General features: G+C 36.0%; 1 protein-coding gene across 4 annotated transcripts in view; it reads left to right on the top strand.

Moving 5' to 3' along the window:
- Window positions 1-27,363, top strand: part of ANO3 (anoctamin 3) — a 263,819-nt gene that overhangs the window by 134,888 nt on the left and 101,568 nt on the right. For all 4 annotated transcript variants that reach the window (XM_070428141.1, XM_070428139.1, XM_070428138.1 and 1 more), the window contains 3 exons: window positions 14,326-14,484; window positions 21,621-21,721; window positions 25,108-25,152. In XM_070428141.1, the coding sequence (XP_070284242.1) occupies window positions 14,326-14,484; window positions 21,621-21,721; window positions 25,108-25,152 (305 nt within the window). The remainder of the gene's footprint in view (window positions 1-14,325; window positions 14,485-21,620; window positions 21,722-25,107; window positions 25,153-27,363) is intronic.

The raw sequence follows: 27,363 nt of genomic DNA, 5'->3' as shown, positions 1-27,363 counted from the left end.
TGGGCCATTCTAATAAATATTATTATTTTAATTTATATTTCCCTGATGACATATGGTGGAGCATCTTTTCATATGTTTATTTGTCATAGGTCTTCTTTAGTGAAGTGTCTGCTAAGGCCTTTAACCCAATTTTTAATCAGGTTGTTGTTTTGTTTTTTTATATCTGAGTTTTAAGAGTTCTTTCTATATATTGAATAATAGTCCTCTAGAAGATGTGTATTTTGCAAATATCCCCCCCCCACCCCAGTTTGTGGTTAGTTTCTAATTCTCTTGATATTGAGTAGGATTCACAGAGTAGGATTTTAACGAAGTCCAGCTCAGGAATTATTTCTTTCATGGAGCATGTCTTTAGTATTACATCTTAAAATGTATCACCATATCCAAGGTCCTCTATGTTTTCTCCTATGTTATTTTATAGGAGTTTTATAGTTTTACATTTTACATTTAGGTTGGTGGTCCATTTTGTATTTTTGTAAAATGTAAAGTCTGTGCCTAGATTTATATTTTTGCATTTGGATTTCCAGTTCCATCACCATTTGTTGATGAGGACATAACACTTCTGAATGAAGACTTCTTTCTCCGGACAGTCAGTATATCTTTGCTTTCAAAACACCTGCACTCAACCTTCTGATGGCACAAATCACACCAAATTGTAATTACTTGTCCTCCTATCTTTCTACCTGACTAAATTACTCTCTCTTAAAGGATGATGACCATGGATTATTTTTCTTTGTAATTACATTAGCACCTTGCACAAAGCCTGACTCATAATAGGAACTCACGGTGAACTTGTTAAATGAGTAAACATGAAAGAGAATATTAGGGAAACATTGCAATTTTAGGTGGAATAGAGTTATGAGTGTGGCCTTCAAGAGTTAAGGCATTTAAGCTTGTGTTTAAAAAGGAATAATTTTTTAGTAATTTTACTTCAAGAAATTTGTATCCATAAAACCAGAGAGCTTAACATACATGTATGAACATGATAGCCATTGCATTGTTATGAATTACAGCAAAGAATAATTTAGCCAAACATGTCTAAATATCCTTTAGTAGAAGGAAAATACATGATGACATAATCATAAAAAGAAAAGGTGTTCAGCCTGGCCGTGGTGGCTCAGTGGTTGGGCGTCTATGAACCAAGAGGTCACAGTTTGATTCCCAGTCAGGGCACATCCCGGGTTGTGGGCTCGAACCCCAGTGGGGGTGCACGAGACAGCCAATCATTGATTTTCTCTCATCATTGATGATTCTATCTCTCTCTCCTTCTTCCTTCCTCTCTGAAATTAATGAAAATTTAAAGAAAAAGAAAGGTGTTCAGCTATTTCAAAGTGCAATAAGGACATAGCCCACCTGCACCACTAATCCTCTAGTGGGCCAATGGCACAACAATAAATAAAGTATTGGAATATACAACTTCCAACCCTGGTTCTGGACTACCCTGACCCAGTGGATCTACTCCACCTGAGCTGCTGAAACCATCAAACCTCAGACACCCTTTCCTAAAAAGCAAGTATAAGTCTAGGGAAGCCCAATATCATGTATCCTTGATCTCCTGTATTTCTTGCACATAAACAAGATAAAAATAACTCCTCACTCTCACTTAGAACAGCCTTTGTTATCTGCCTAACTTAAATGAGATAAGATAAAACTTTACGTATTAATGTAGAGATGTATAGTGAACTTTTCCTGTTGTTTTACCCAGGAAAAGTTTCTTTGGGGTTCAGGTGGAACTGACCATCTTTCCCTACCCGAAGATAGCCAATAGAACTCTCCATCTATAATGACAGATATAGTTTTGGACAAGGTGTCTAAGCTGAATTCTACTCGTGGATCTTCTTCTGAACAATGGGGAAAGATATTCCTTCCCCAGATACAAGGAAAACGTTATTTTTAGAAGGAAGCAATGATGCAAACAGAAAAACAAACAAAAACAGAATTAAGAGGTAGAGATTTAATACTTGAGATAATGAGAGTTCTGACAGCTATATTTGAATGATTTCTAAAACCTGCTGTTCTGGAAGCTATCTAGCTCTATTTCTGGACTTTTTAGAGGTAGAAAGCTGAATAATATTTCCTGTATGAACAGAAGAAGCCTTTGAGGGTTGGGGGAAGTTATAATTGACTTGCATTAGATTTCTATCAGTTTGAGCTAAAGGAGTCCTGATTAATGCAGATACTTGTATCATACAGTTATATAAGAACAGAATATATAAATATATATCTAACATGTAAAGTGTTGCCACGAGAGTTCGACCAGGAGACCAGGAGTTCTATCACTCACTATGACATGTAATGACCACAGGGGGCGGCATGGAATGAAGGAAGGCCCTGGATGGCAGCCGGCAGCTGGGGAAGGGAGGCCCTAGCTGGCAGCCAGAAGGAAGGCCAAGCCAGCAGCCAGAAGGCCGCAATTGGCCCTGATTGACAGCCAGACCTAGAGACCCATGCACAAATTTCATAAACCGGGCCTCTAGTATATATATATATATATATATATATATATATATATAGCCATGTGTGTCTGCATTCTATACTGAATTTTAAACATAATATACAATATATATGCATATACACATATATTTATATATTTTGGGGAGAGAAGTAAATGAGAGAAAGAATTTTGAACTTATAATAGCAATTACCTCTGAGATGTTTTCTCTAGACATACTTGCACTCTTTATTTTGTATTGATCATGCATTATTGGGAAAACAAACGCAGAGTTGGGAAAAGTAAAAAAAAAAAAGGGTTGAAAAAATGCCATTATTAAGAACAGAGGAAGGGTTTGGACAATTGGAGAAGCAGCATAAACAAAAGCACAGTCTGGACTAGATCATGTATGTGCAGCAGCCCAGGCACTTAGAAGCTGGATATAGGTATTTTATATGTGTGTCTAGGAAAACTTTCTACTGAGAAATTATCTGACTTCAGATGTTTTTATATCTGCATATAAGGAAAATTTATATATGCATATAAATCTCCATTTGTATTTATTCTGTGTATTTTCTAAAAATATATTTAATATGTTTTAAAAGACATGTATGCATCAATAAAGTAAGTGTTATTTTCTTTAGAAAATGTTATACATTTTCTTTAGAAAATGTTATACATTTTCTAATGTATCCAAAAAATCACAACAGGGATTAAGTGATTAGAAAAGAATGTTTTTAGGATTCCGAAATAAAGGCCTCTGGACTGACATCTAGAATTATGTTTATGGGTTCTTGTGGGTGGTTTTTTTTTTGTGGTGTCACTGCATTGACAAGCAATATTTTCAAAACTATAAATGCTTGCCAGAGTGCTCAAAATGTTTGTGTGTTTATACATGTAAATTTTCATCTTAGTCCTTTTGAGGTAAGCTGCTCTTCCTTTGGTAACAAGAAAGTGTTCAGGATACTGTCTTCAAGAGATTTCTCCTCTTGACATGAGATCTTGGGAGTTTAGCAGAGGCTACTGGCATTTTTGACACCAAAATAAAATGTTTTTCATTATTGAACATAAAGCAGCCATTTGTAAAAAAGGAAAGGGATTCTGGGGCAAGGACAAGATTATAGAAATGACTACTCGATGAACTTGGACCTTGGGACCTGTCATCTATGTTTGATGGGGTGTTAAAGTGATACTGGGTCAAAAAAGGCAGACAGGAGGGGAGGCATTTAGTGGAAAAATAGCATTATTTAAGTATTTGTTGCACACTGTTACCAAGAATCCTCTGTAATGCTGCGTGCTCCTAGTTCACCAGTACTTAATGTGATTGCCACAGCCCTGCACATCCCAAGGTGATTTGCAAGGACTCGTTGGTGAGTTACAATTGTTTGGCTTCCAAAGCCTCCAAGAAATCAGTCACAACAATCGTTCAGTGCAAACACCCATGCATTCTTTATTCCTACACCATGGTGCTTCTTCATAGCAGGAGATTAAAGAGCTACTTCTGTCCTGGCCTCCTGGCCTCTTCCTTCCTTGCTCACAGCCCTCAGGGACTGTAACTCACTGGCTGAACATCAAATTCCCAAGACACGTCCATCTGGTCTCTTTAGGGCTTTCCCTTTCCACCTGCTCAAGTCTTTCACCTGGACAGGGAAGATAGACCCAGGTTAGGTTTAATTTAAGCTAAGGTTAATGGCTTGTTGTAGCCACATGTTTGCCAAAGCATAGTTTTCAAAATAGTTTTTTAAGCCACACAGTAACAATTGAAACGATTTTTAGTAAACATGACTTCATTTGAATGTGTATTAGAAAAACATAACAAACACACTAAACAAGTTCTTTCTAGGTTATCATTATTTTGGCAAAGGCTGTTTTTTAAAGGAAGGGTGCACTCTAAAGAAAAAATATTAAATACGTGATCTGTGGCTATGGCGACATATACAGATATGTTAAAGTTTGAGAAACCATGGCATACGGTACTTTGCAGGTGACAGTTGTCATTTGTCCAGAGCTTCAGAAATCTCATGAGACTCACGCTGCTTATGTTATACACATCAGCCACCATCTTCACAATTTTTGAGGGAAGTAAATAGGCCTATTATTATTATTTTATAAATAAAGATGTATTTGTGCACAGTAACATGAAATAAGACATAGAAGTGGGTCGTCAACTCTGGTTCCCCAACTGCAAGTCATGCTGTCTCCACAACTTTAAATACAAATGCCTCTACTTAACTCGGTTTCAAACATGAGGCCTTGTGTGCTGGTTGTTCACAGTCTCCAAAAAGGAATGACTGGTAGGTGAAAAGGAAATGTTGGCTACCTTCACTTATGCCCCTTTTTCTTATACATTCAAATTGATACACTGTTTATTTAGCTGCGTGGGCTCCAAAGTGTTTAGAGGGTTTGCTGTAAGAGATTCGACTCCTTCCTCCTAAGGCTGGCGAGAGGAGCTGAGTTACAGAGGCAGGTGTTCTCAGACTGGGAGGGTTCTGAGCCTGCCTGATCCAGTTCTTAGCCTGGTTGCCCAGGAAGCTCTCCAGAGCTCCCACGTGAGCTCCAGGGGACCCACAAACTCTCTGAAATTGTATGCATAGTTACAGGAATATGTGTGTATGTGGGGTTTTTTTCTCAGAATATTTTCTAGTTCCAAAGCAGAATTAAAAACTGCTGGTTTTGTCTCGACCCATCCTCTTACAGTTTAGAAAATTAAATAATACAAGAAAGAAGCCTATATAAGTACAAACAGCCAGGGCCATGCTCTCAAATGGTACCTATGGAGATCTCATGGAGTTCCTCTTTCTCTCTATCTCTTTATGAAATGTCTAACTTTTAACAACAAGAGTAATTCTGGTACTGGAATGAACTAAGCTTCTGGTAAAACAGACATTGATATTGTAGTGTACTGTTCCAAGGCCAACTTTCCCAAGTTTCCAACATGACCTGATACATTTTTATGATGAGTAGGTTATTCATAGCCAATGTGATGAGCTCCTCTGTTTTATGATTTTAGCAAAAAATCATTGTTTGATCATCTGTCTTCCTCTTGCTTGATCTCAAGAGTTTCTTACCTTATTGATAGGGCTTTTAGGGAGAAAGAAAGAGGAACATAGGACTGCTGGGTCATGAAAATTTTCTGCAAATGTAAGGAACACAGCCTAGGGCTCATCTTTACTGAAGAAGCCAATACAGTTCTCATCAGATCAAATCCATCTTGATGTGAAGGTTATGGGAGACTTTATTCTCTGTTTTCCTAGAGTGTGTGATTTGTGATAAACACCTAAGAGGTTAAAATAGTTTATCTTGGAGCATAGGTGAATTATCCTAATTTCCTCACATGGTCAAGGACATGGATGATGAAACTAAGAAACTATTTATTGCCAGAAACTTAGATATTCTAATCATGAAGGTCTGCCATTTCAAGATAAATATTCAAGTGAAACCATAGCCTTTGATCAGAGTAACTTTCTGGGCCATTCCCGTGTTTCAGAGACATGTTTTCCATGTTCTATATTTCTGACTTGACAATTTCATTTGAACTTGCAGAAATGCCGAGAATTTAACCTGCCCTTGTAGAATTTGACCTTTCTGTCTTGAACTGCCTCCTCTTTTTAGGTATCTACATTCATTCATCTGTTATTGAATCTCACGCCAAATAAAATGAATATCTTAATATATCAAGTATACTTACTACTGAGTTATCCTAAAAATATCTTGGGCAGACTGGGCTGTTTGGCTCACTCACCCCTCATATTCCTGGCTCCCAGCCCCCAGAAAAAGTGCTTATAGAAAAGCCCCCATTTGTAGGATGTGCACATGTCCTTGGGGTAAAACCTACCTAAGTGCTCAGGTATGCAGTTTACTTCCCATTTCTGATTTCTACTGTGCCCTGGACTTGACCTAGCAATTCCTCACTATCTTGTGATTCTTTGATAATTTGCTTTGCATAATGTCCCTTGTTCTTGGAAAAGATTGATCTGAATGACTGCTTTACTTTTTAGGAATATAGTCATTGGATGTGTGAGATTACCAATATTTTACATTAGCTTTCTAAACACATGTTAATCACCAAGTGCCCCTTTTTCCTAAACATACTTTTGTTTTGTTTTGAGAGCTCCGTAAAAGAGAGTATGACATTCATGCGTCAATATCACCAGTAATTACACCGATGTTACAAGTTATTAATATGACACTCAAGCAGCGTTACCAATTTTTTTTTCAAAGTCTGTACAAAGTTTATTTTCTCAAACTCCTTTCACACTTGATCTTCCATATAAATATTAACATTAGCATGTTAAATTGCAAACATACACATAAAACTCTCTTGAGATTTTAATTTAAATTATAACAGCTTTATAGGATGAATGTGATATTTATAATAATGACTCTTCCTGTGATAAACAGATGTTTTTACAAGTATTATAGGCAAATTTATCCATCTTTTTATTTTTGTGTTCTACTTAAGAGCTACTCAGCTACTGAGTTACTATGTTAGCTTCTAAAAGCAATATTTTGTTCATTTCACAATTGATCATTTATGTTATTGATATTTAGAGGTTTATTGAGATAAAATTCACTTATCATACAATCCGTCACCCATTTATACAAGTCAATGTTTTTAGTGTATTCATAAGATTATGCAACCATCACCATAAAATTAACTTAAAAACATTTTGTCTCCCCAAAAAGAAATCCTGTACCCATTAGAAATTTCCTGTACCCATAGTTAATTTCTATTCCACCTACCCCTCCTCCATCTCTGAGATAAAATTAATTTATATTCCTTCTCTATATATTTACCTACTATTGAACTTCATATAAATGAATCATATAAGGTCTTTAGTGATTAGCTTCCGTCATTTAGTATATTTACAAGGCTCATCTATGTTGCAGTATGTATGAATATTTAATTCCTTTTTAATGCCAAATAATATTCTATTGCATGGATACACCTAATTTTATTTATGTGTTCATAGGTTAGACATTGCATTGTTTCCTCTTTTTTACATTATGAAGACTGCTATTACGAATTTTCATGTACAAGTTTTTGTGTGGCTGTGTGTTTTCATCTCTCCTGGATATATATACACTGGAAACTTCTATGTGGCCATCATGCTGACATCACTTTCAAGTTTTATGGTTAGCAATAAATACTGTCAGTTATTTTCTTTATATATGTTGAAGTTAAATTAATGATGTGGTAACTCTATATTTAACATTTTTAGTAATCGCCAAACTATTTTCCAAAGCTTCTGCACCATATTACATCATGACTAGTAGCGTATGAGGCTTCCAATTTTCCACATCTTTGCCAATGCTGGCTTAATTTTGTCTTCTTGATTCTAACCATCATAATGGGTGAGAAGTGGTATCTCACTTTGGTTTTGACTTGCATTCCCCTAATGATTTTCTATTATGTTGAGAAACTTTAATGTGCTTGTTGGACACTTTTATATCTTTTTGGAGAAATCTCTATTCAAACCTTTACTTATTTAAAATAGCTTTATGTGTTTTTTATTATTTGTATATTTTGGATATAGTCCCTTATCAGATATATGGTTTTTGAGTAATTTTTCCATTCTGTACTTTGCCTTTTCACTGTATTGATGGTAATTTTGCAGCACAAACATGTTTAATTTTTATGTAGTCCTAATTATCTGTTTTGGGTATTTGTTTGTTACTTGTGCTTTTGGTGTTTTATTTGAAATCATTACCTATCCCAGGACCCCAGGTATTTACTTAAGATGTTTTAGTTTAATTTATAGTTTTGTTCTATTACATTTAGGTCTAAGACCGATTTTGATCAAACTTTTATATGTGGTTTAAATAGGGGTCCAATTTCTTTAGCACATGGATATACAGCTGTCTATCATTTTGTTGAAAAGACCATTTTTCCTTTTGAGTTTCCTTAGTTCTCTTATTGAAAGTCAATTTACCATAAATTTGTAGGTATATTTCTAGCCTAGAATTGGTGTTTGAATAAAACCTAAAGGAGCCAAACTAATGTTTTTATGTGGATATCTAGTACATCTGGATCAGCATACTTTAATAAAGAGACTGTAACTTAGCTTTCAATATTTTCTAGTTCTCATTGAATTTTATTTCTTTAGCTTATTACTTATGTATGTTTTATTTTTAAATTTATAAATGTTTGTTTTCACTCTTATTTTTTTGTTATTGAATATTAGATCCTGTGCAGAGCAGCCACACTATGAACCTGCCTGCATGTTTTATGGTTTTTTCCTCCTCTTTCATGCCTGGAAACCAGTTTTACATACCTCCCTGCTAATTTCTCTAAGAATTTCAACATATGTATGTTTTATTTGATCCATCACTTCTCAGTTTTCATTGCAGGAGGGTGTTGAAATGTTTTTTGACATATTGCTGGAATCACAGCCCTGCTTTTGTTTCTTATGCCCTGACCCTCCAACTTGGTGCTAAATTTTACTAGGAGGATTTTATATCTTCCCATTTTCCCCTTCAGACTTTCTTTCAGTGCTCAAAAAAAAAAGAGCACTACATTCCGAAGTATATGCTTCATATTCCAATTGATTTGTGAAATTTGATGACATTAAATTAGCTCAGAGACTGCTTTTTATTTTGCAATAAGAGAAGCCCTAGACTCCTGTTTTCTCCTTCATGATGTTAAAGGTGCTTACTCAGGTAGAAGTAAAACAGATCTCAAATGTCATTTACCGGTTTCCCTGAGAAGACCTTGGGATCACGTCAGAGTGAGTTCAGCTGCCAGACATTCATGTGAGCATCATTCTTTACAGAAATGAAAACCCTAGCCAGAGTCAGTGGGAAGAGGTGAGAGATCTGAGAAAACAGCCCCTTGGAGAAACATTTCAGGAGAAGAGTATCATGGAATGTCAGAGCTACAAAGGCCTTTACTTATAATAACACCCACACTTTATTTCATGGTAGAGGAATTGAGCAACAGGAAGAAATGCCAGTTGCCTAAGTACATTTCAGCAGGGACAGAATCAGGAGTAAAACCCAGACCCCTTCATTTTCTTCTTTTTCTTCTTTTTTTCTTGTTTCTTTCTTCTGTTATGACATTTTCCCATACTGTGAAGTTATCCCCCAGTAGTTCTATTGAGGAGTTTGATGAATGAGACCATAGCTTTCCTTCCCTCATCTAGCATTTCCCAAGATTTCTTTTTTAAATAAAACTTTTAATCTTTTAAAAAATTCATTTATTTTAATTTTTTACTTATTGATTTTGGAGAGAAACAGAAAGACAATGATTTGTTGTTCCATTTATGTATACGTGAATTGGTTACTTCTTGTATGTGCCTGGAGATCAAACCCACAACCTTGGCATATCCATATGATGCTCTAACCAACTGAGCTAACCTTTTAATATTTTAAACGAGTTCTTTAATTTTAATTAATTCATAACCTTACTGGGACAGACTGTAAGATGACCTAAATGATCTCTGCCCTCTGGTATTCAGACTGGCTTCTTTCACTTAGCAGCTCAGTCATTTTTAAAGTGCTTAAAATGTTAATATGATTTAAAAATAAACTATGAAGCTCTAAATGCTGTGAAGTTATCAAACACTGTTTGATAACGTACTACTCATTCCCAAGTGTCTCTCTTCTAAAAGTCTTCTTCTGAAGAAACCAGAAACACTAATCAGAAAGGATATATGCACTCCTATGTTCATTGCAGCACAATTTACAATAGCTAAGTGCCCATCAGCAGATGAGTGGATTAAAAAACTTTGGCACATCTACACAACAGAACACTACGCTGCTATAAAAAGGAAGGAACTTTTACCATTTGCAACAGCATGGATGGAACTGGAGAGCATTATGCTAAGCGAAATAAGCCAGTCGGAGAAAGATAAATATCACATGATCTCACTCTTATGTGGGATATAATGATCAACATAATTTGATGAACAAGAATAGATCCAGAGACAAATGGTAGGGGAGGGGAGGGTTAGAGAGCAACCAAAGGACTTGTATGCATGCATATTAGCATAACCAATGGACACAGACACTGGGGTGGTGGAGGCTTGCCCGGAGTGGGAGTGGCTGGGGTGGGGAAGGGTGGTCAATTGGGGAAAAAGAAGACATATGTAAAACTTTAGACAATAAAAAAAGTCTTCTCCCTGGGAGAGTGAAACTCAAGAATGAGATGGAGATCAAGATTGGCTTGAGTCTGGAATGTCTGCGGCGCTGTCTGTTACTGCTTTGTTTCAACATATATGCTATTTTGAAGCTGCCACTTGATGCAAACAGCCTTGTCCCATCAATTACATATCCTGTGGGCTGGTGGAGCTGCAGAATCCACAAGCAAGCACCTGCCTCCAGGTCAAGGGAGGGAGCAGTGATTCGTTTCCTCCCCTACATCCCCCAAAACATAAGCAGTGAAAGAAGAGGTGCAGCCCTGCTTTTTCAGAACCTCCTTAATCTGGGGGTTACACAGCCACTCAGCTTGCACATCCTCTGAGTGTCAAGTAAAAGGGAGAGGAACAAATCCCTATGCAAATCCCAGATGGGACAAGTTGCCGGTAGCCCACTACCAGTGAAAAAGCTTCACGTCAGATTTAGGAATTCTGCTTTAGGCCCACCTTGTGCCGAAGAACATCAATCAGCAATGCCGCTCTTCTGTGCCCTAAGCCCCGTGTGTGCTGTTATCCTGCTGGGCCTTCGGTGGCTCTATGACAAGGCACAGTTTGGGTTCCTTTGGTGATGTACAGGGTTGTGAATCTGAAAATATTTTTTTATTTTTCAAAGTCAGTGTGTCATCCATCGCCTGCTGAATAGTAAGCAGAACGCCTTATGGAGAACTCGTTGCCAAGATATCACATGTTGTCTCTGAGAAAATGAAATCAATACCCTGTTAATTATAAAATGATTGATTCCATGGTCAGTAATGGCTTTTGATCAGTAGCATGTCACAGTTATGAAATATACACATGTAATACAGAGCAAGAGTCAGAGGAGAAGATAGTAAAATGAAAATAGTAAAAGCCTCTCACTGAACGCAGAAGGACTGCAGAACACAATGCTTAAGAGCTGCTGCTGCAAAGCAGACTCCCTGAATTCTACTCCACACTCCACCTCTGATTGGCTGGCTGGCCTTGGGCACAATTGTCTTGTATAGGTCTCTGGGCTAATGATAGAGTTCACATACCAGGTTCTTATAAACATTAAATTAGTTGATATATAAAATTGCTTGGCTAACTGCTTAGCATATAGAAAACCTATGATAAACATTAGCTATAGTTATGACTATTGAATCAAGTATTTATATAATAATATATCAGCAATTTTTTCTCCTTAAGTACATAACTGATAGAAATGTATGTACATGTGTACTGCAAATATACAGGTTAATGTTTATTAGCGTTTTATTTGTAATAGCCAATAGAATCTCAACAATCAAAGAGTCAGTCAATGAACTATACATATTCCACAAATACATTTTCATGGGAAATATTTTTGTAATATTCAATATTTTCATATAAAGAAGTTACGTTTAGGATAAAGGAAGATTGCAGCAATGGGGAGAAAAATCTTTTGGGACAGGTGCTGAAACAATTGGATAAGCACATAGAAATAATAAATAAAATGTGACCTCTACCACACGCCTTATGCAACAAAATCAATTCCAGTAGACTTTGAATCTAAATGCCAAAGACAAATGATAAATCTTCTGGAAGATAATGGAGGAGAAATTTTTCATGACTTAGGAATAGGGAAAAGTTTTTTTGAAAGAAACAAAAACATAAACTATGGAAAAATACTTAATAAATCTGACTGCATTAAAATTAATAATTTCTGAATAATTCAAAACATCATCTAATTGTATAAAGTCCAGCCACAAACATTTGAAATGTGAATACATATTACTGTCAAAGGGCTCATCCAGAATAGAAAAACAAATCATTAGAAATGGCATCAGTAATTATGGAGGCATAAATTAAATTCCAGCAAATTATGACTAAGCACCATGCCACAAAATGACTAAACATAATTTATATATTTTTTAAAGACTGAAAAAGTTATGGAGCAGGGGAAACTTCAGTGTTACTGGTAGATATTTAAGTTGACTTAGCGTGTTTGGCATTAGCTAACAAAATGGAAAGTAAGCATTTCCTATGAATTAGCAATTTTACTCTTAGTTTACAGATTTGGTAGAAATGGATGCACATGTGTATTGCAAGATACATTAATAAATATTTATTGTGGCTTTATTTGTAATAGCCAAGACTGGAAATAGCCTAAATATCCACAATTAGTAGAAAGCATAAATGAGTTTTGTTGTGCTCATATAATCTTATAATAGTGAAAATGTGAACTATAAATATATGAAACTATAAATATATGAAAATTAGGAATAGATTTTATGCTCATAATATTAAATAAAAGCAGCCCAGATACAAAGTATTCATTGTATAATTTGCATTTACATAAAGTTCTATAGCAGACAGAACTAAATAAAGTGTTTAAGTGATATGTTTTTTGGTGATAAAATTAAGAAAAGTAATGAAAGAGTGCCATAATCATAGGATTGTGATTACCTTGGGGAAGGGGTATGTCCAGGGCATCATGGATAAGAGGCGATAAGGGAGGGCTTCTGTATGAGTTGGTGAAATTCTGTTTCTCGACTTAAGTAGAAATTACCAGATAGCTCTCGAACTGCTAGGAAATTTTTTGAATCTCAAAGATGCCTTTATGGGGAAAATGGAATAGAGAGTTGATACAATATTTAAGTAGTTTGATGGAAAATATAGAGAAAGAAGGCCAACGTATACAACAGCTAAGAACATGGCGCTGGAGTCAAAATTGGATTTAAGTCCTGGCTCTTCAGTGATCTTGGGCAATATACCGGGAAAGCCCCCACTCTTTGAAGACTATCAGGAGAATCTTGTGATCAATAAGGCTGATTTTATTAAAGTTACAGTAAATAAGGATACCACCTGGATAGTATTAGTAGCGTTTTAAAAGGTGAAGTCAGAGAGGAGTTTTCAAACAGTTCCAGGACCTTAGGCTAAGTCTCACAAGACAGAAATTGGGTAGAAAATTGGGCAGAATCTGTGAAAAATCGCTTAAGTGGGTGGGGAGAGCAAGGTGCGGACCTTAAAGTGGTGTTGATAAGTCAGCTGTTTTAGTTGGATCACAACCTTATGTTCTGGGAGCTGACAGCCAGCCAGGAAATGGGAACCTCATGGTGCAGGCAGCTCAGAAACTGTTGTTTGGTTTAGTGTTATTGGACAGAGGTTTAGGAAAATAATGTCTGGTCTACATATCATTTAATAAAGGAAATAATGTTGATTTCAGTTCTCAGTACTCATGCTTTTTAAGCCATAGTACCTTTATTTTTTTAAAAAATATATATATTTTATTGATTTTTTACAGAGAGGAAGGGAGAAGGATAGAGAGTTAGAAACATTGATGAGAGGGAAACATCGATCAGCTGCCTCCTGCACATCTCCTACTGGGGATGTGCCCGCAACCCAGGTACATGCCCTTGACCGGAATCAAACCTGGGACCTTTCAGTCCGCAAGCCGACGCTCTATCCACTGAGCCAAACCGGTTTCTGCGAGCCATAGTACCTTTAACTTTGAAATGCAAGTTGTGAATGTTAAATAAGATAATACAGGGCTATATTGAATAAAATATGTGCATTTTGATGCCAGCATCAGAGAACCCATGTTCTGGTATTAGACTTCCCAATTCCAAATCCTGTTTCATCACTTCCTAGCTTGTCTCCTTCAGTGGCTTGCAAATGTTTAAAATAATCTTTACCTACCTTATAATTAGAATGTAAAAACCCATATTTTGATATTGGATTGCTAGTACATAAATAGAAGTGACTGAAATCAAAATGTGTGTGCTTGTCTAACCCCACTATTAACAATCATTGTTTTGTTTGCAGAATGACATGAATTACATAGCATCCAGTGGACTTCTATTCAAAGATGGCAAAAAGCGGATTGATTACATTCTGGTTTATAGAAAGTCAAATATACAGTTTGACAAAAGAAACACATTTGAAAAGAACCTCAGGGCAGAAGGCTTGATGTTGGAAAAGGAGGTAGGTGTTTTAATAATCTTAATTATGTGATATAATATGCTGAAAGAAAGATGCTCTTTTAGGTTTTAGTATGAAAAGTGTGTAGCACATGGCTTTATAAAATGTATAGTTATTTTCTCCCAAATGAAAAAGATATACATACTATGTATGGTCCATTTAAATTTGTATTCCTTTTATACTCTGTGCCTTTCTGTAAATTTATTTTTTTCAAAGAGAATAACAGTTATTACATTTTTTTAAATTGAAGGAGAAATAATTATCTACTTATATAAAAACCATGGGTGGTGTTCGTCACATACAGACAAACAGCCATGACCAAGCAGAAAGGAAGTCAGTCCTACAGGGGTTGTCTTGGCAACGGCTGCGCCCTCCCCCAAGCTGTTTCCTGGAGCTGTTTCCTGTAAGGGCGGAGTTTGAGGCAGGAACACACCCTGGGAGCATGGAAGCAGATCTTTCTAAAGAGTGCTGTGCCAGCACTGGGTGAACCTGAGTGGGGCGGCTGAAAGGCTCAGAAAAGACAGACAAGAGAATGAAAGCCGGGTCTCGGTGGGGGGGGCACTGCTTCTCTGAGAGACAGTGACCACGCCCACAGCCATGCCTTTATTTTAGAGCACCAAGATGTTTACAAACATTCTCCTGGGTTTCAATCCTACTCAACTACATGCGCCTGAACTCTATCAAGCCCACATCACTCAGGCATGTGGGGCCACATGTTCAGACCATAGGTTCAAGATTACAACTACAGCTGTTGGCTATAATTGTGCTGGGAGGACCCTGCCCTCCAAGCTGGGACTTGCACATGGCAATGAGAGGACTGTGCCCTCTCATCAGTCCAAGGCTTGAACCTGTCCAAAACACTGTAGCAGCTCCGCACAATAAAGTCTTAATTCTGTTTCTTTGTTACTAATGTTGTGGCGGCACCCCATAACAAAGAAACAAAGGAAAATTTCCCCATAGAATTTCTGAATAGTATTACTCCTTCGGGAATGCCTTGTCATAAATTAAAATGAAAGTGGGTGCAATCATCATGCTATTGAGAAATCTCAATAGTAAATGGGGTCTTTGTAATGGTACCAGATTTATTATCAAAAGATTACAACCTAACATTATCGAAGCTGAAGTATTAACAGGATCTGCAGAGGGAGAGGCTGTTCTGGTTCCAAGAATTAATTTGTCCCCATCTGAAACTGGCCTCCCATTTAAATTGTTTTGACGACAGTTTCCCATGATGCCAGCATTTGTGATGACTATTAATAAATCACAAGGACAAACTCTAGACAGAGTAGGCATATTCCTACCTGAACCCGTTTTTGCACATGGGCAGTTATATGTTGCTTTCTCTCGAGTTTGAAGAGCATGTGATGTTACAGTTAAAGTTCTAAGTACTTCATCACAAGGGAAATTAGTCAAGCACTCTGAAAGTGTTTTCACTCTTAATGTGGTGTACAGGGAGATATTAGAATAAGTTCAATCACTTTATCAGTGATTGTATGCATCACTGTTGTTTTCATATCATGTTTTTGTTGTTTTCATATCATGTTTTTGTTGTTTTCATATCATGTTTTTGTCGTTTTTATATCATGCCTCTGTTGTTATATCCTTTTGTTACTGTTTATTTATTAATAAATTTATATATGATTTTCATATACATTTTACTAATTTCCTTTCATCTCTCACATTTCTATTATAGAGAAAGGGCAAATAGCAATATTAAAAATATCTCTGCTAATTAATTCCTTTTTTAAAAAAAAATATTTTATTGATTTTTTACAGAGAAGAAGGGAGAGGGATAGAGAGTTAGAAACATTGATGAGAGAGAAACATTGATCAACTGCCTCCTGCACACTCCCCACTAGGGATGTGCCCGCAACCAAGGTACATGCCCTTGACCAGAATCGAACCTGGGACCCTTGAGTCCACAGGCCGATGCTCTATCCACTGAGCAAAACTGGTTAGGGCAATTAATTCCCTTTTAATAGGCACGAATTTCGTGCACTGGGCTACTAGTACCTATATAAAGTACAAATCCCTATGAAAGGAAAAATGAAATGTTGAAAGAAGAGATCTCTTCTACACTCATGACCTTTGATCTTTTTACTCTGCATAGTTTTGCCTTTTCCAGAATGTCATATAGTGAAATCACAGTGCATGGCCTTTTCAGGTAGCATTTTTCACAGAGTTGTACACATTTATATTTCCTTCATGTCTTTTCATGGCTTTATAGCTCCTTTCTTTTTAGTCTGGAATACTATTCTATTGTCTGGGAGGCAGGAGAAAAGGAAAGGGATAGAAAGATTAAAGAAACAGGAGAGAGATGAGATAAAAAAAAATTAAAGTCCTTTGGGTAAGGGTGGAAGGGACGATCTAGTAATAATTATAATATCAAGTATAATACAAGGGAAATCAAGATTTCTGAATTATATTTTAAAGTCAATTTTCTACAACTACTTCTTGTCAAAGATATTTTTGCAAAAGGTTTATCTTTACTTGTGTTTCTAATTCTAAAAGTAATGGCATTGATTTTTAATGGTTGAGTTCATTAGGACTCGATGAATTATCCCAATGTTAGTGTGTAAAAATCAGCCTGCTGTGACAAATGCAGTTTGAGTGAACAAAAACATATCTCTATAAAAAGCATTTTAACATTATATCATACAAATGATTGCCTTAAGGTTTCAATTTAAAATATTTTAATACTGTTTGTATTGAGTTCCTATTGCTGCTTTACAAATTACCAGCCATTTAACAGCTTAAAACAAAAGCCACTTATTAACACATAGTTCAGTTTCTCACAAGACTTACATCAGTGTGTTAGCCTGTATTCTCACCTGGAGCTCCAGGTATTCTCAAGGTTATGTGGTTGTGGTAGGATCTGATTCCTTGTCGTTGTACAACTGAGGTTCCCATTTCCTTGCTGGCTGTCAGCCAGGGACTGTTCTCAGCGCCTAGAGCCCATTCTCCTTCCTTTTCACATGGCTCCCCACCTCCATTTTCAAAACCAATGATGGAGAATCTTTATTGTGTCCCTCTCCTATTTTGAACCTTTCTTGCCAGGAAGAGTTCAGTTCCTTTTAGGGGCTCATCTGCCATGGAGGATCATCTATTTTCCTTAACAGCAAATGTGACATATAACAAACCCAATTATGATAATGAATATCCCATCCTATTGACATGTCCCCAGGATTGTACGGGACAAGGACAGCCACAGAGGACAAGGATCTTGGAGAACTTGTTAGAATTCTGCAAGCCACACTATTAAAAAACAGCAGCATCATGAAGAAGTGTACAGCCCTTCTAAGCAAACAGACTTAGAAAGAAACTTACCTCTATGATGACAAAATAGAATCTAAGTATATATTTAGTTTAAAGCTTATTACTTTTACTGATGACTAAAAGTTTTGTAAATACAGTTATTTGAACTACCAAACTGAGCATTTGCATTATCATAAACATTTGTTTTCTGTCAAAGTTTCTACTATTAAAAGCTATGGCCTTTGGTGGCAATTTAACTTTAATCAATATTATTGAAAGCATTTAGGGCTTGTGACAGGCAGAAAGGGGACACTGAAGTGGTGAAATGTCTGCAAGGTTGGATTTTTAGCTAAAAAAATGGGAGTATTTCTTAGTGAACAGTCCTCATTTTTTAAATTTATATTTAATAGAGCTAAGCATAGAGCCTGGCACTGAATAGGCCTCATATCCTTATTAAATTGTATGTTGATGTGAACAGTTGTTAGATAGTCATATCATGAACAGATATGATGCATATTTGAAGGTCACATAGATAAATAGGTACGTGATCTGTACCTGTCAGCATAGGTTCTTTGTTATCCAAATACCTTCCCAGAATATATCAGCAATTTGTCTTTATCTTATACCTAATACCACGAGCAAACCCATTTTATTTTATTTTAGTTATCTGCCACCAACTTGCCAGAGTGACTTTATAGAAACAGATTTTAAATTTCCTCCTCTCTCAAGAGTGAATGCTCTACCTCTTGGGAATTTTGGATGGAATTTCTATATAATAAAGAGGTAATATGCTAATTAATCCTCACACCCTCACAAGATGGCTGCCTAGGAGGCAGAGCTGTTGACGCTGACTAGCACAGAAACCGACCAATCAGAACTTAATCTGGGTGAAGTGTGAAGGCAGAAATCAAGGTGGAGGCTGAGGAGGGGTTTTAAGGGCAAAAGCTGTTTGGTTTAAGGTGTAAGAAAGCAGTTCAATTTTTTAATGACTGGTTTGGCAGTATAGTGCATATGACTGGCTATCAGTCCAAATATAGGGATTATGTTTTTTTGTCTACCAAGAGCATCTCCACCTGCTGAAAAAGGCTTTTACCCCCATTTTCACCACTTCAGTGTCCCCTTTCTGCCTGTCACAAGCAATCCTCTCCTATATAATCTATCTATACTAATAAAAGGGTAATATGCTAATTAGACCGGGTCAACTGACCATCTTCCGGATGTCCAACTTTCTTCCGGACAAAACCATGGTGATGGGGGCCAAGGCAGAGGCAGTTAGGGGTGATCAGGCTGGCAGGGGGCTAGGGGCAATCAGGTCGGCAGGGGAGGGCAGTTGGGGGCAAAATCAGGCTGGCAGGGGAGGGCAATTAGGGGCGATCAGGCAGGCAGGCAGGTGAGCAGTTAGGAGCCAGCAGTCCCAGATTGTGAGAGGGATATCCGATTGGAGAGGGTGCAGGCTGGGCTGAGGGAACCCCCACACACACACATCCTGTGCACGAATTTCATGCACTGGGCCACTAGTAATTAAATAATAATGTGAAGTGTGAGGGCAGTTGGTGTTTTGTTCCTTCAGAAAAGCCTGCTTTCCCCAGAGCCACACAGAATAGTGCCAGATTGAGAGCTTTTGATTGCAAGGGAGAAAGTAATGTTTCTCCATGCCAACCCCATCCCTTCACCAAAACCTGCTCAGTAGCTACAAGAAAGTGAAACTCCTTTTTTAAAAAATAAAGGTATAAAAAAAGAGAAATTATGTTGAGGGAATTATAAAAAAAGATAGTTCATGCTGCTTGAAAAGATCTATACTAATATTAAGACATACAAAATTAGAAATGTCCTTGCTCTGTGTGCAGTAAGCTTGACATTTTACTCATTGGTGATAGATAGAGTTAATGCAGAAACATCCTTATAAAGCACCCCTTCAGGTGCATTAGATTATTTCACATTTAAAGGTTGATTGGAATAAATTAATAATCAGTGCTAAGCCATCTATTCATGATGCTAATTTGATTCCTCATGTAGCACCTCTTCCAGAATCATTCTGGCTTAGTAATTGCTTTCTTATCTCCACTATCTCATGCTTAGGTACAAGTTATAAAGAATGTACTCAAAATAAGTTACATCCATTCATTTATTGAACATTTATCAATTAGTATCTTTTAATTCTTTACTTTTATTTAAAATAAACATATGCCAAGTATGGAAGGTCCTTGGAAATTGTACTCAGGTGAAAGTATTTTTTACTGCTTTTCCCATGGTGATTTGCAAAATACCTCAATAAGCTATGAGAAAGAAAAAAAATCATGGTCCAAATTTTTGGACATTCAGATTACTTTTTTCAACTTGTATATTTTTAGCAACTACCTGCATATTAAATTGTCTCACAAGTTTTCTAGTAAGAAATCTAGAACAAACTTGACCATTGGATATACCCCGCAAACACACACACACACACACACACCCCTCTTTTTTTCATAATATAGTACTCTTTGGAACAAACTTTGGCAAATGCTAGTCTGTGACAGTGCCTGCCCTATGCCATCAGTGGTGAGGCTGCCTTCTACGTCAGAGTGTTAACCCAATGAATGTCTCATTGCTTTTGAATAATCCTGTTTAAAAATGTTGCTAATATAAATCGGAAATATTGTTCTGGCAAACTTATAAAATTATCCATATCTAAAATAGAGGGCTTTGTGAGTAGATGAATATAAAATTTTACAGTTTCATTTTAAGAGCTATATGATTTTAAATTAAACCAATAAATTTCTTCCATACTTTAGAGTTTTTAAGATTGGCATGTTTCTTGAGAAGTTCCATCTAATTGAAATTCAAATGAACAATGCTAACCAAATGGAGTCCCACTGTGTCTAACCTGGCAGTTGTGTCTAAATGGGAATAGATAGCAGTTCTTCCTTTATCTATGTTCAGCTCCTCCAATCACATGGAGGAGAAGCCCTGTGGGGTTCACTACTCACAAGGTGACAAACTTTTTCTTAGCTCTGTGGTCCTCAGATACAGTAGGAGCTTCAGAAAATAACTGTCTATATTTAATTTTTAAAGCAAAATATGAATGTGAATAATATATAAACCAAAGTAGTCAATTATTAATAGACTTATTTTAGACTATTGAACCACATCTAAGAATCTTGATGACTAGTGGCCTCAAAGAGGTATCTGATTCTTTGTTAATGATATGAGCAAAATATTCAGAACAATGGGATCCAATTTTGAGATTTCTGAAGAATGAGGCCAAGGTACACATTTTTATTAAAAGCTCCTTTGAGAAATTGGATGCACACCTGACTCTGCTTTAAAAACTCTTGTCTAGATCAAAGACACTCAACTTCTTATGATCTCTTGATATGGGAAAAAGTAGACAGAAAGATTAGAGTAAGTCTGCAAATTTGACACCTTTGTAAGGTAATGGACTTGTATGATTTATACTCATTCCCCTCCCCCGCCAGGATTTCTGTAGTACCGAGCAAGTGGTAATTACTCAATAAAATATGTTCAAAGAATCAGTGAATGAATTAATGAATGACTTGTGAGCAAGAAAGAGAGGAACTTGACAAAGTATCCAATAAGAATAATTTAGATTCCTAATTGGCTCCTAATTTTTCTCATTGGGGATTCTGGATTTTGATAATGATTAACACAAGAAAATGCACTAACTCATATAATGATTATTCCTTGTATATAATTCATTATTAGATTTTTACTTAAGATTTGTATGCACTAAGAAGTGCTATTCATATAAATTACTTTTAAATTCATGGCAATGATACATGTATCGACAAGAGGACAATGTTCTTTTCTCTCAAATCAAATTGCCCCATAATATCACCCACTCTGACTCTCAGTAATGGTGCCTGTCCTGCTGTTCTTTGCAGCCAGCCGTTGCAAATGCTGATATCATGTTTATTAAAATTCACATTCCATGGGACACATTGTGCAAGTATGCAGAGAGGCTGAATATCAGGATGCCCTTCAGGTACTTTCCAATTTTATTTCATCTCTCTAAGTGTATATTAAGATTGGTCATTTTGCAAAACCTTAGGGCAATAAATGTAACCATTTCGACAAGGGAAATGCTTTTTCTTCCAAAGGTTGGATAATCTTGGACACTTTTTCTCTTTTCTGGTATCTTTATCTAATGTGGTAAACTTTCTGCTTCCTTAGATACTTTATATCATTGCTAGGTGGACTTGCCTAGAGGGAGAGAAAAACAGTCGTTTTCAAATTGTAACTGATAACATAATTCCCAAGATCAATCTCACTTCTTATTTCATGTGAGGAGATAGAACTCTTACTGTTTTTGTGGAAGGAAGGCAGTGTAAAATGTACCATCCTTATGTATACAAATGCAGTGTTCTCTGGATATTGGTTAGCAAGAATCATCCCTTAGGTGCAATTCAATCAGATGGTTTCTTAGCTCTGCCCTCAGTAACAATGGAAAATAGTAATAAGATGCCTGCTCAGTTAAAGATTTTTCAGTCCTTCCTATAGGTTAGCAAATAGTGAGCAGACATATTTTCTGATATTGTATATCTTGTATTATATGCAGAATGTTTCACCTTCATCATTTCTCAAAATAAAATTCAACAATGTTCCTACTATGCACAAAGTGTTAACTCAGATTGAAGATATGAATATTTACATTTATTTGGAGCTCAATGTGCTTTCTCAGCTGCTAAGAATGTTTTAAAAGGTTCACAGTAACAAGGTACCATTAAAACAGGCATCTAGATAATAAAAATGAAAGAACAGTAAGGGTGCAAGTCATAAATATGGAGATATTTCTCACACCTGATAACATGAAAGAGGCCAACTCTGTTAAGAGTGCTGACATCCTTAAGACCTATGCTATTCACTTTTTAAAAAATGATATTAATTTTTTATTTTCTGGTAACGGTGCATTTAAAAGAAGAGTTCTGATACATCTGAAGAGAGAAATATAAAAACCATAAAACCTATGCAGTTTACCATCTCTTTTTCTTGATGTTGTCTGAAATTTTCATCTTTTTTTAAAATATATTTTCAATGATTTCAGAGAGGAAGGGAGAGGGAGAAAGAAAGAGAAACATCAATGATGAGAGAGAATCATTGACTGGCTGCTTCCTGCATGCCTCCCACTTGGGATCGAACACACAACCCAGGCATGTACCCTGAACAGGAATAGAACCATGACCTCTTGGTTCATAGGTTGATGCTCAACCACTGAACCACAATGGCTAGGCAAGTGTTCTCACATTTAAGAACATATACTAGTATACTGTTTTAAAATTAAAATGTACAAGAATAACAATGAACTTAAATAGAAAAAATACATATCTCTTTTTAAGGATTTATGCATAAAAATGTTAGCTATGTGTGGCTAATCTATGTATTTATTCAGTGTTGAAATGTACATATTACATTCCACAAAGAAAAGCTGCAAATTTATTTAGGAAAATGATATTGGAATTATAAACCTATCTGCAAATTTTTCAGCTAACTTATTGAATAAACATGAATTTTGAGAAATTTATCTAATTTTCAGCTTGAATGTGTGTACAGAATTGTATGTACTATATTTTCTAGCTAATTCTTTACTTGATTATTTGTCCAAAGTAAATATGGCCTACATATTGGACTTAATGTTTTAAAACTAACCAAGAATATTTCAGAGAATTAAAATAATCTACATTTCCCAGTTTTTATTCTATCAGGAAGGACTTAATCTGTCTCCTCTATAGTCTAGAAATATCAAGTCCTGATTTCATGATTTTTCTCTTGATTCAGAGGTGTTTCCTATTCATTCTTAGCCCACTTTCACATTAAAAGTTTCAAACATATTTTAGGATGATTCAGTCATCCTGTAGCTTCTCAGGGTGAATTCCCAGATGGGGTCAACCTTACATTTTTCCTCAAGCTTCTCCTCCCACAAATATTTTAAATATAGAAAATTTGGGGGGATACTTAAAAATTATTAAGAACGATCTTTTCTTTCTAGATGGAAGAACAATCTTCCTTTTTAATCACAATTAGGATTAAATTCTGATCACTTTTTGGATGCAAAAGATACTTTACTCAAAAAATAAAATTACACAAACATACAGGAAGCCCAATATGTAGAATAGATCAAAGTGGAGTAGTTCTGCTTGACAGGAGAAGGGGATCCTGGGTCCCAGCCATGTGACTGCCCTCCTCACTTGGCCCCACAATCATCTCCACATGTGGCCACCTGGCTCTGTGAAACACTGGTTGGAAACAGTATTGATATAATTATTTATGGTTAATTTTGAGTGGTTGTTGTCATAGGTGGGTCGATAGGTAGATAAATGCTATCTTGATGCAAGGTGGAAATTAGCAGACTCTTTTCAAAGGAAAAAATAAAGTTCTGTACCCAAATAGTACAGTCAATAAATGATCCTCAACTTGCAATTTATACTCCAGTGATTACCAAATTAGTCGCAGTTCCTGAACCTTAACATCATTTGATCTTGCTCCCATAACCATTTCATATGCGGGCCAGAAAGCCGTGCCCTCAGTACTCACTTAGAGGACTATTCCCACTCATGCTTCAAGATTCCACACAGACAACACATCCTCTGGGAAGCCTTCCCTGTCTCCTTTCTCCTCCATCTACAGAAACCAATTGGGATCCCTTCCTGGGAACATCCACAGCACTCTGTTATCCTGCAGGGTCACATTTCATTGTAACTACCACTTGTCTCCTCAATGGTAAAGGAAGCTCTTTGAGGGAAAGACCCTCCTTATTTTCCAAATCTTTAAAGGTTATACCTTATTACTCCTTGCAAAATCAGAAATATTCATTACATATATGTTTGTATAGATGGATGAATGGATGGATGACTTCATATAACAAATGATCCAGTTAATATGCATTGTGTAGCAGAAGTGAAACCTTTAAAAAATAGAATTAAAAATCAGAATTCTAAAGTGATTTATTGATTTATAAAAGTGATTTTGTTATTAGTAATTTAGATTCTGAAATTAAAACAATGTAAATTCAGAATTATTTCTACTTTTAAAAATTTTATCTTTAAAGTTGAAAGTATTACAGATGTTACATTTTTTTTCCCATTGACCTCTTCTAGTCCGTCCTCTGCCCCAGGCCTTCAACACACTGTTGTCTGTGTCCATGGGTTATATATATCTGCATATAAATTATTTGGTTACTCTTTTCCCACCCATCCACCCACCTCTGCCTTCTATCTGAGATCCCACAGTCTGTCCTACTATACTGGCTGATTTTATGTCTTTCTGAAGCATTTGGAAGTTGGAATATTGAAATGCTAAATATAATTGAATGTTGTCATTCACTGGTTTCACTATTTTCATTTGACTTCCCCCGCTGATGTTTTTATTTTTCAGGAAAAGATCCTACTACACTGACCCACGGAGCAAATCAACGGGCAGGTTGGTGGGTGATGCCTAATTTGTTTATGACTAATTTGTTATTTGGGGGGGAAGGGATAGAAATACATTCAATTACCCTTATCAGCAGTTGTAAATTTTAGGGGAAAAAAACATACTTTATTGATTTATTTAAGAGATTTCAAAAATGACTTGTGCCAAATTTAACAATGTTTAAAAACAGGTAAATGTTTTTTTATGCACCATTGACATTCTTGCAATCCTCACTTGACATAATTGCAATTATATCTCCCATTTTAGGAGATTTTACTTTTAGAAATAGTTATAAAACCAGAATTATAGGTAAATGTTTGACCCAGTAGAGTAATACAACAGACCCAACAGAGACCTTCTGGATCAGATGATCCAAATCTCTTATTTGACAGGTGGTAAAGGAAAGACCAGCATTCACAGTGATGAATCGAATAGCCATGCAGCACATTTTCAATCAAAGACCTACTCTATTTCACCACCTGAATCTTTCTTAGCCTAGTATTAAAACAAACTTCTTTTCAAAGTGTTTCATCTCTTGCCTATTTGGGTAAAAGTAGCTATGACAAAGGAATTAATCAAACTACAAGCCTGAAAGAGAAGAAATTATCCCACCTGAATGCCTGACCCTGTTTCACTAGAGGAAATGATTTTGCCTTTACTGAATACTAAAACAAAAGGCTCCTTACACTTGGCTGTTTTTCTGTTCATTGTAAAATAATCAATTACCAAAAACAAAATGTGAATGTGGTAGAGTATGCTCTATTGATTAGTATTGCAGGATGTTACAAGTCAGATGACAGAAAACCGAAGCATATAGTGCAAATATCAGTCCATTTTAGGAAAGGATTCAGTAAATCTAGTTCTTTTACCAAGAAAATGGCTGAATATAATTTAGAACTTTACAATAGAAAAAAATTCAGTTTTAAAATAGGGGAATATCGGTGTCTTATAGATGTGGTCAGGATTGGTAACAAGATAAGTAAATCATGGGGAGGGAGACATAATATTAAAAAAGTACTAAAGGAACCAGTATTCAAATCACTCTTTTTAAAAACGATTGTTAATGGTGATCTTCAGCCAAGTCAGGTTTCTGTTGTCCGGTTAGCATGCTTGGATTTAGAATGGGCTTTGATCATTGCCCTTGTTCCTATTTGGTCCTGGTCTGTGTAGCCAATTTCCGAAGTTATTTTTGCATAATAAAGCCAAAGTCATTGGAATATTGTAATTTATAAATTCACAACTGCAGGTTTTTCTTTTTTTCTGCATTGCCTGCTCAATGTTGGACATGTTGCTAAATGTCTGGGTTTGTTTTCATGTGCTCTATAGAATCAGTGAGATTTTTCTGCCGTGTAATTAGTGGGTTTTCTGATAAATAGGCATCTTTCTTTCAGAGACTTGCAGAAGGGTAAAATGCTGCATGTTAAAATAGCAACAGATGTCTATTTATGTAGTACTGTCATAATTTAGTTTTAGCATAAATGTGTTTAGAATGGCTAATAAATCTGTGTATATTAAATCCTAAAAAACATTTTATTTTTTATAATATTTTTATTGTTTTTATTGTTTTATTTTTAAGAGGGAGGAAGGGAGAGAAAGAGAGAGGGAGAGAAACATAGATGTGCAAGAGAAACATCTACTGGTTGCCTCCTGCACATGCCCAGACAGGATTGAACCCACAACCTGGGTGTGTGCCCTGACCATATCCAAACCACCACCTCTTGGTGGGTGTACAAGACAAAGTTCTAACCAACCAAGCACCCAACCAGGGCACATTTTTAGTAGTGGGGGAAAAAATGTTTCAATTTTGGTCAAATTTAAAAGTAAACTAGAAAAATTAAAACTCTACTGTGTGTCCTATGTTTTATTATATTTTGTATTTTTTTTATTTCATGAAATAAAAATTCAGTTATAAGTTATTTCAAATGACCATTAAAGTCCTTTAAGCACTACCATAGTCAAACTTCCTTACAATTTACTTTTTACAATATTCTCTATGTTCCTTTACTTTGTGGATGCATGTGGGGTGGGTAGCTAATAAATAGGAAAGGTGATTATGAAAATATATTACATATTAAACTGAAAAAAAGAATATCATGTTATTTGCTTTAATTTAGACTTTCAATTGAGAAAATGAATTATCTTGATTTTTTCAAAATACATTTGGAGAAAATTAAGATGTGTGTGTGTGGAGGGGGTGATCATCATTGTGGCAAAATTACA

Source organism: Myotis yumanensis, unplaced genomic scaffold, assembly GCF_028538775.1.
Source record: "Myotis yumanensis isolate MYYU_CA2020_CCGP unplaced genomic scaffold, mMyoYum1.0.hap1 SCAF_10, whole genome shotgun sequence".
NCBI lineage: Eukaryota > Metazoa > Chordata > Mammalia > Chiroptera > Vespertilionidae > Myotis > Myotis yumanensis.
This window is presented reverse-complemented; position numbering and strand designations above follow the sequence as displayed.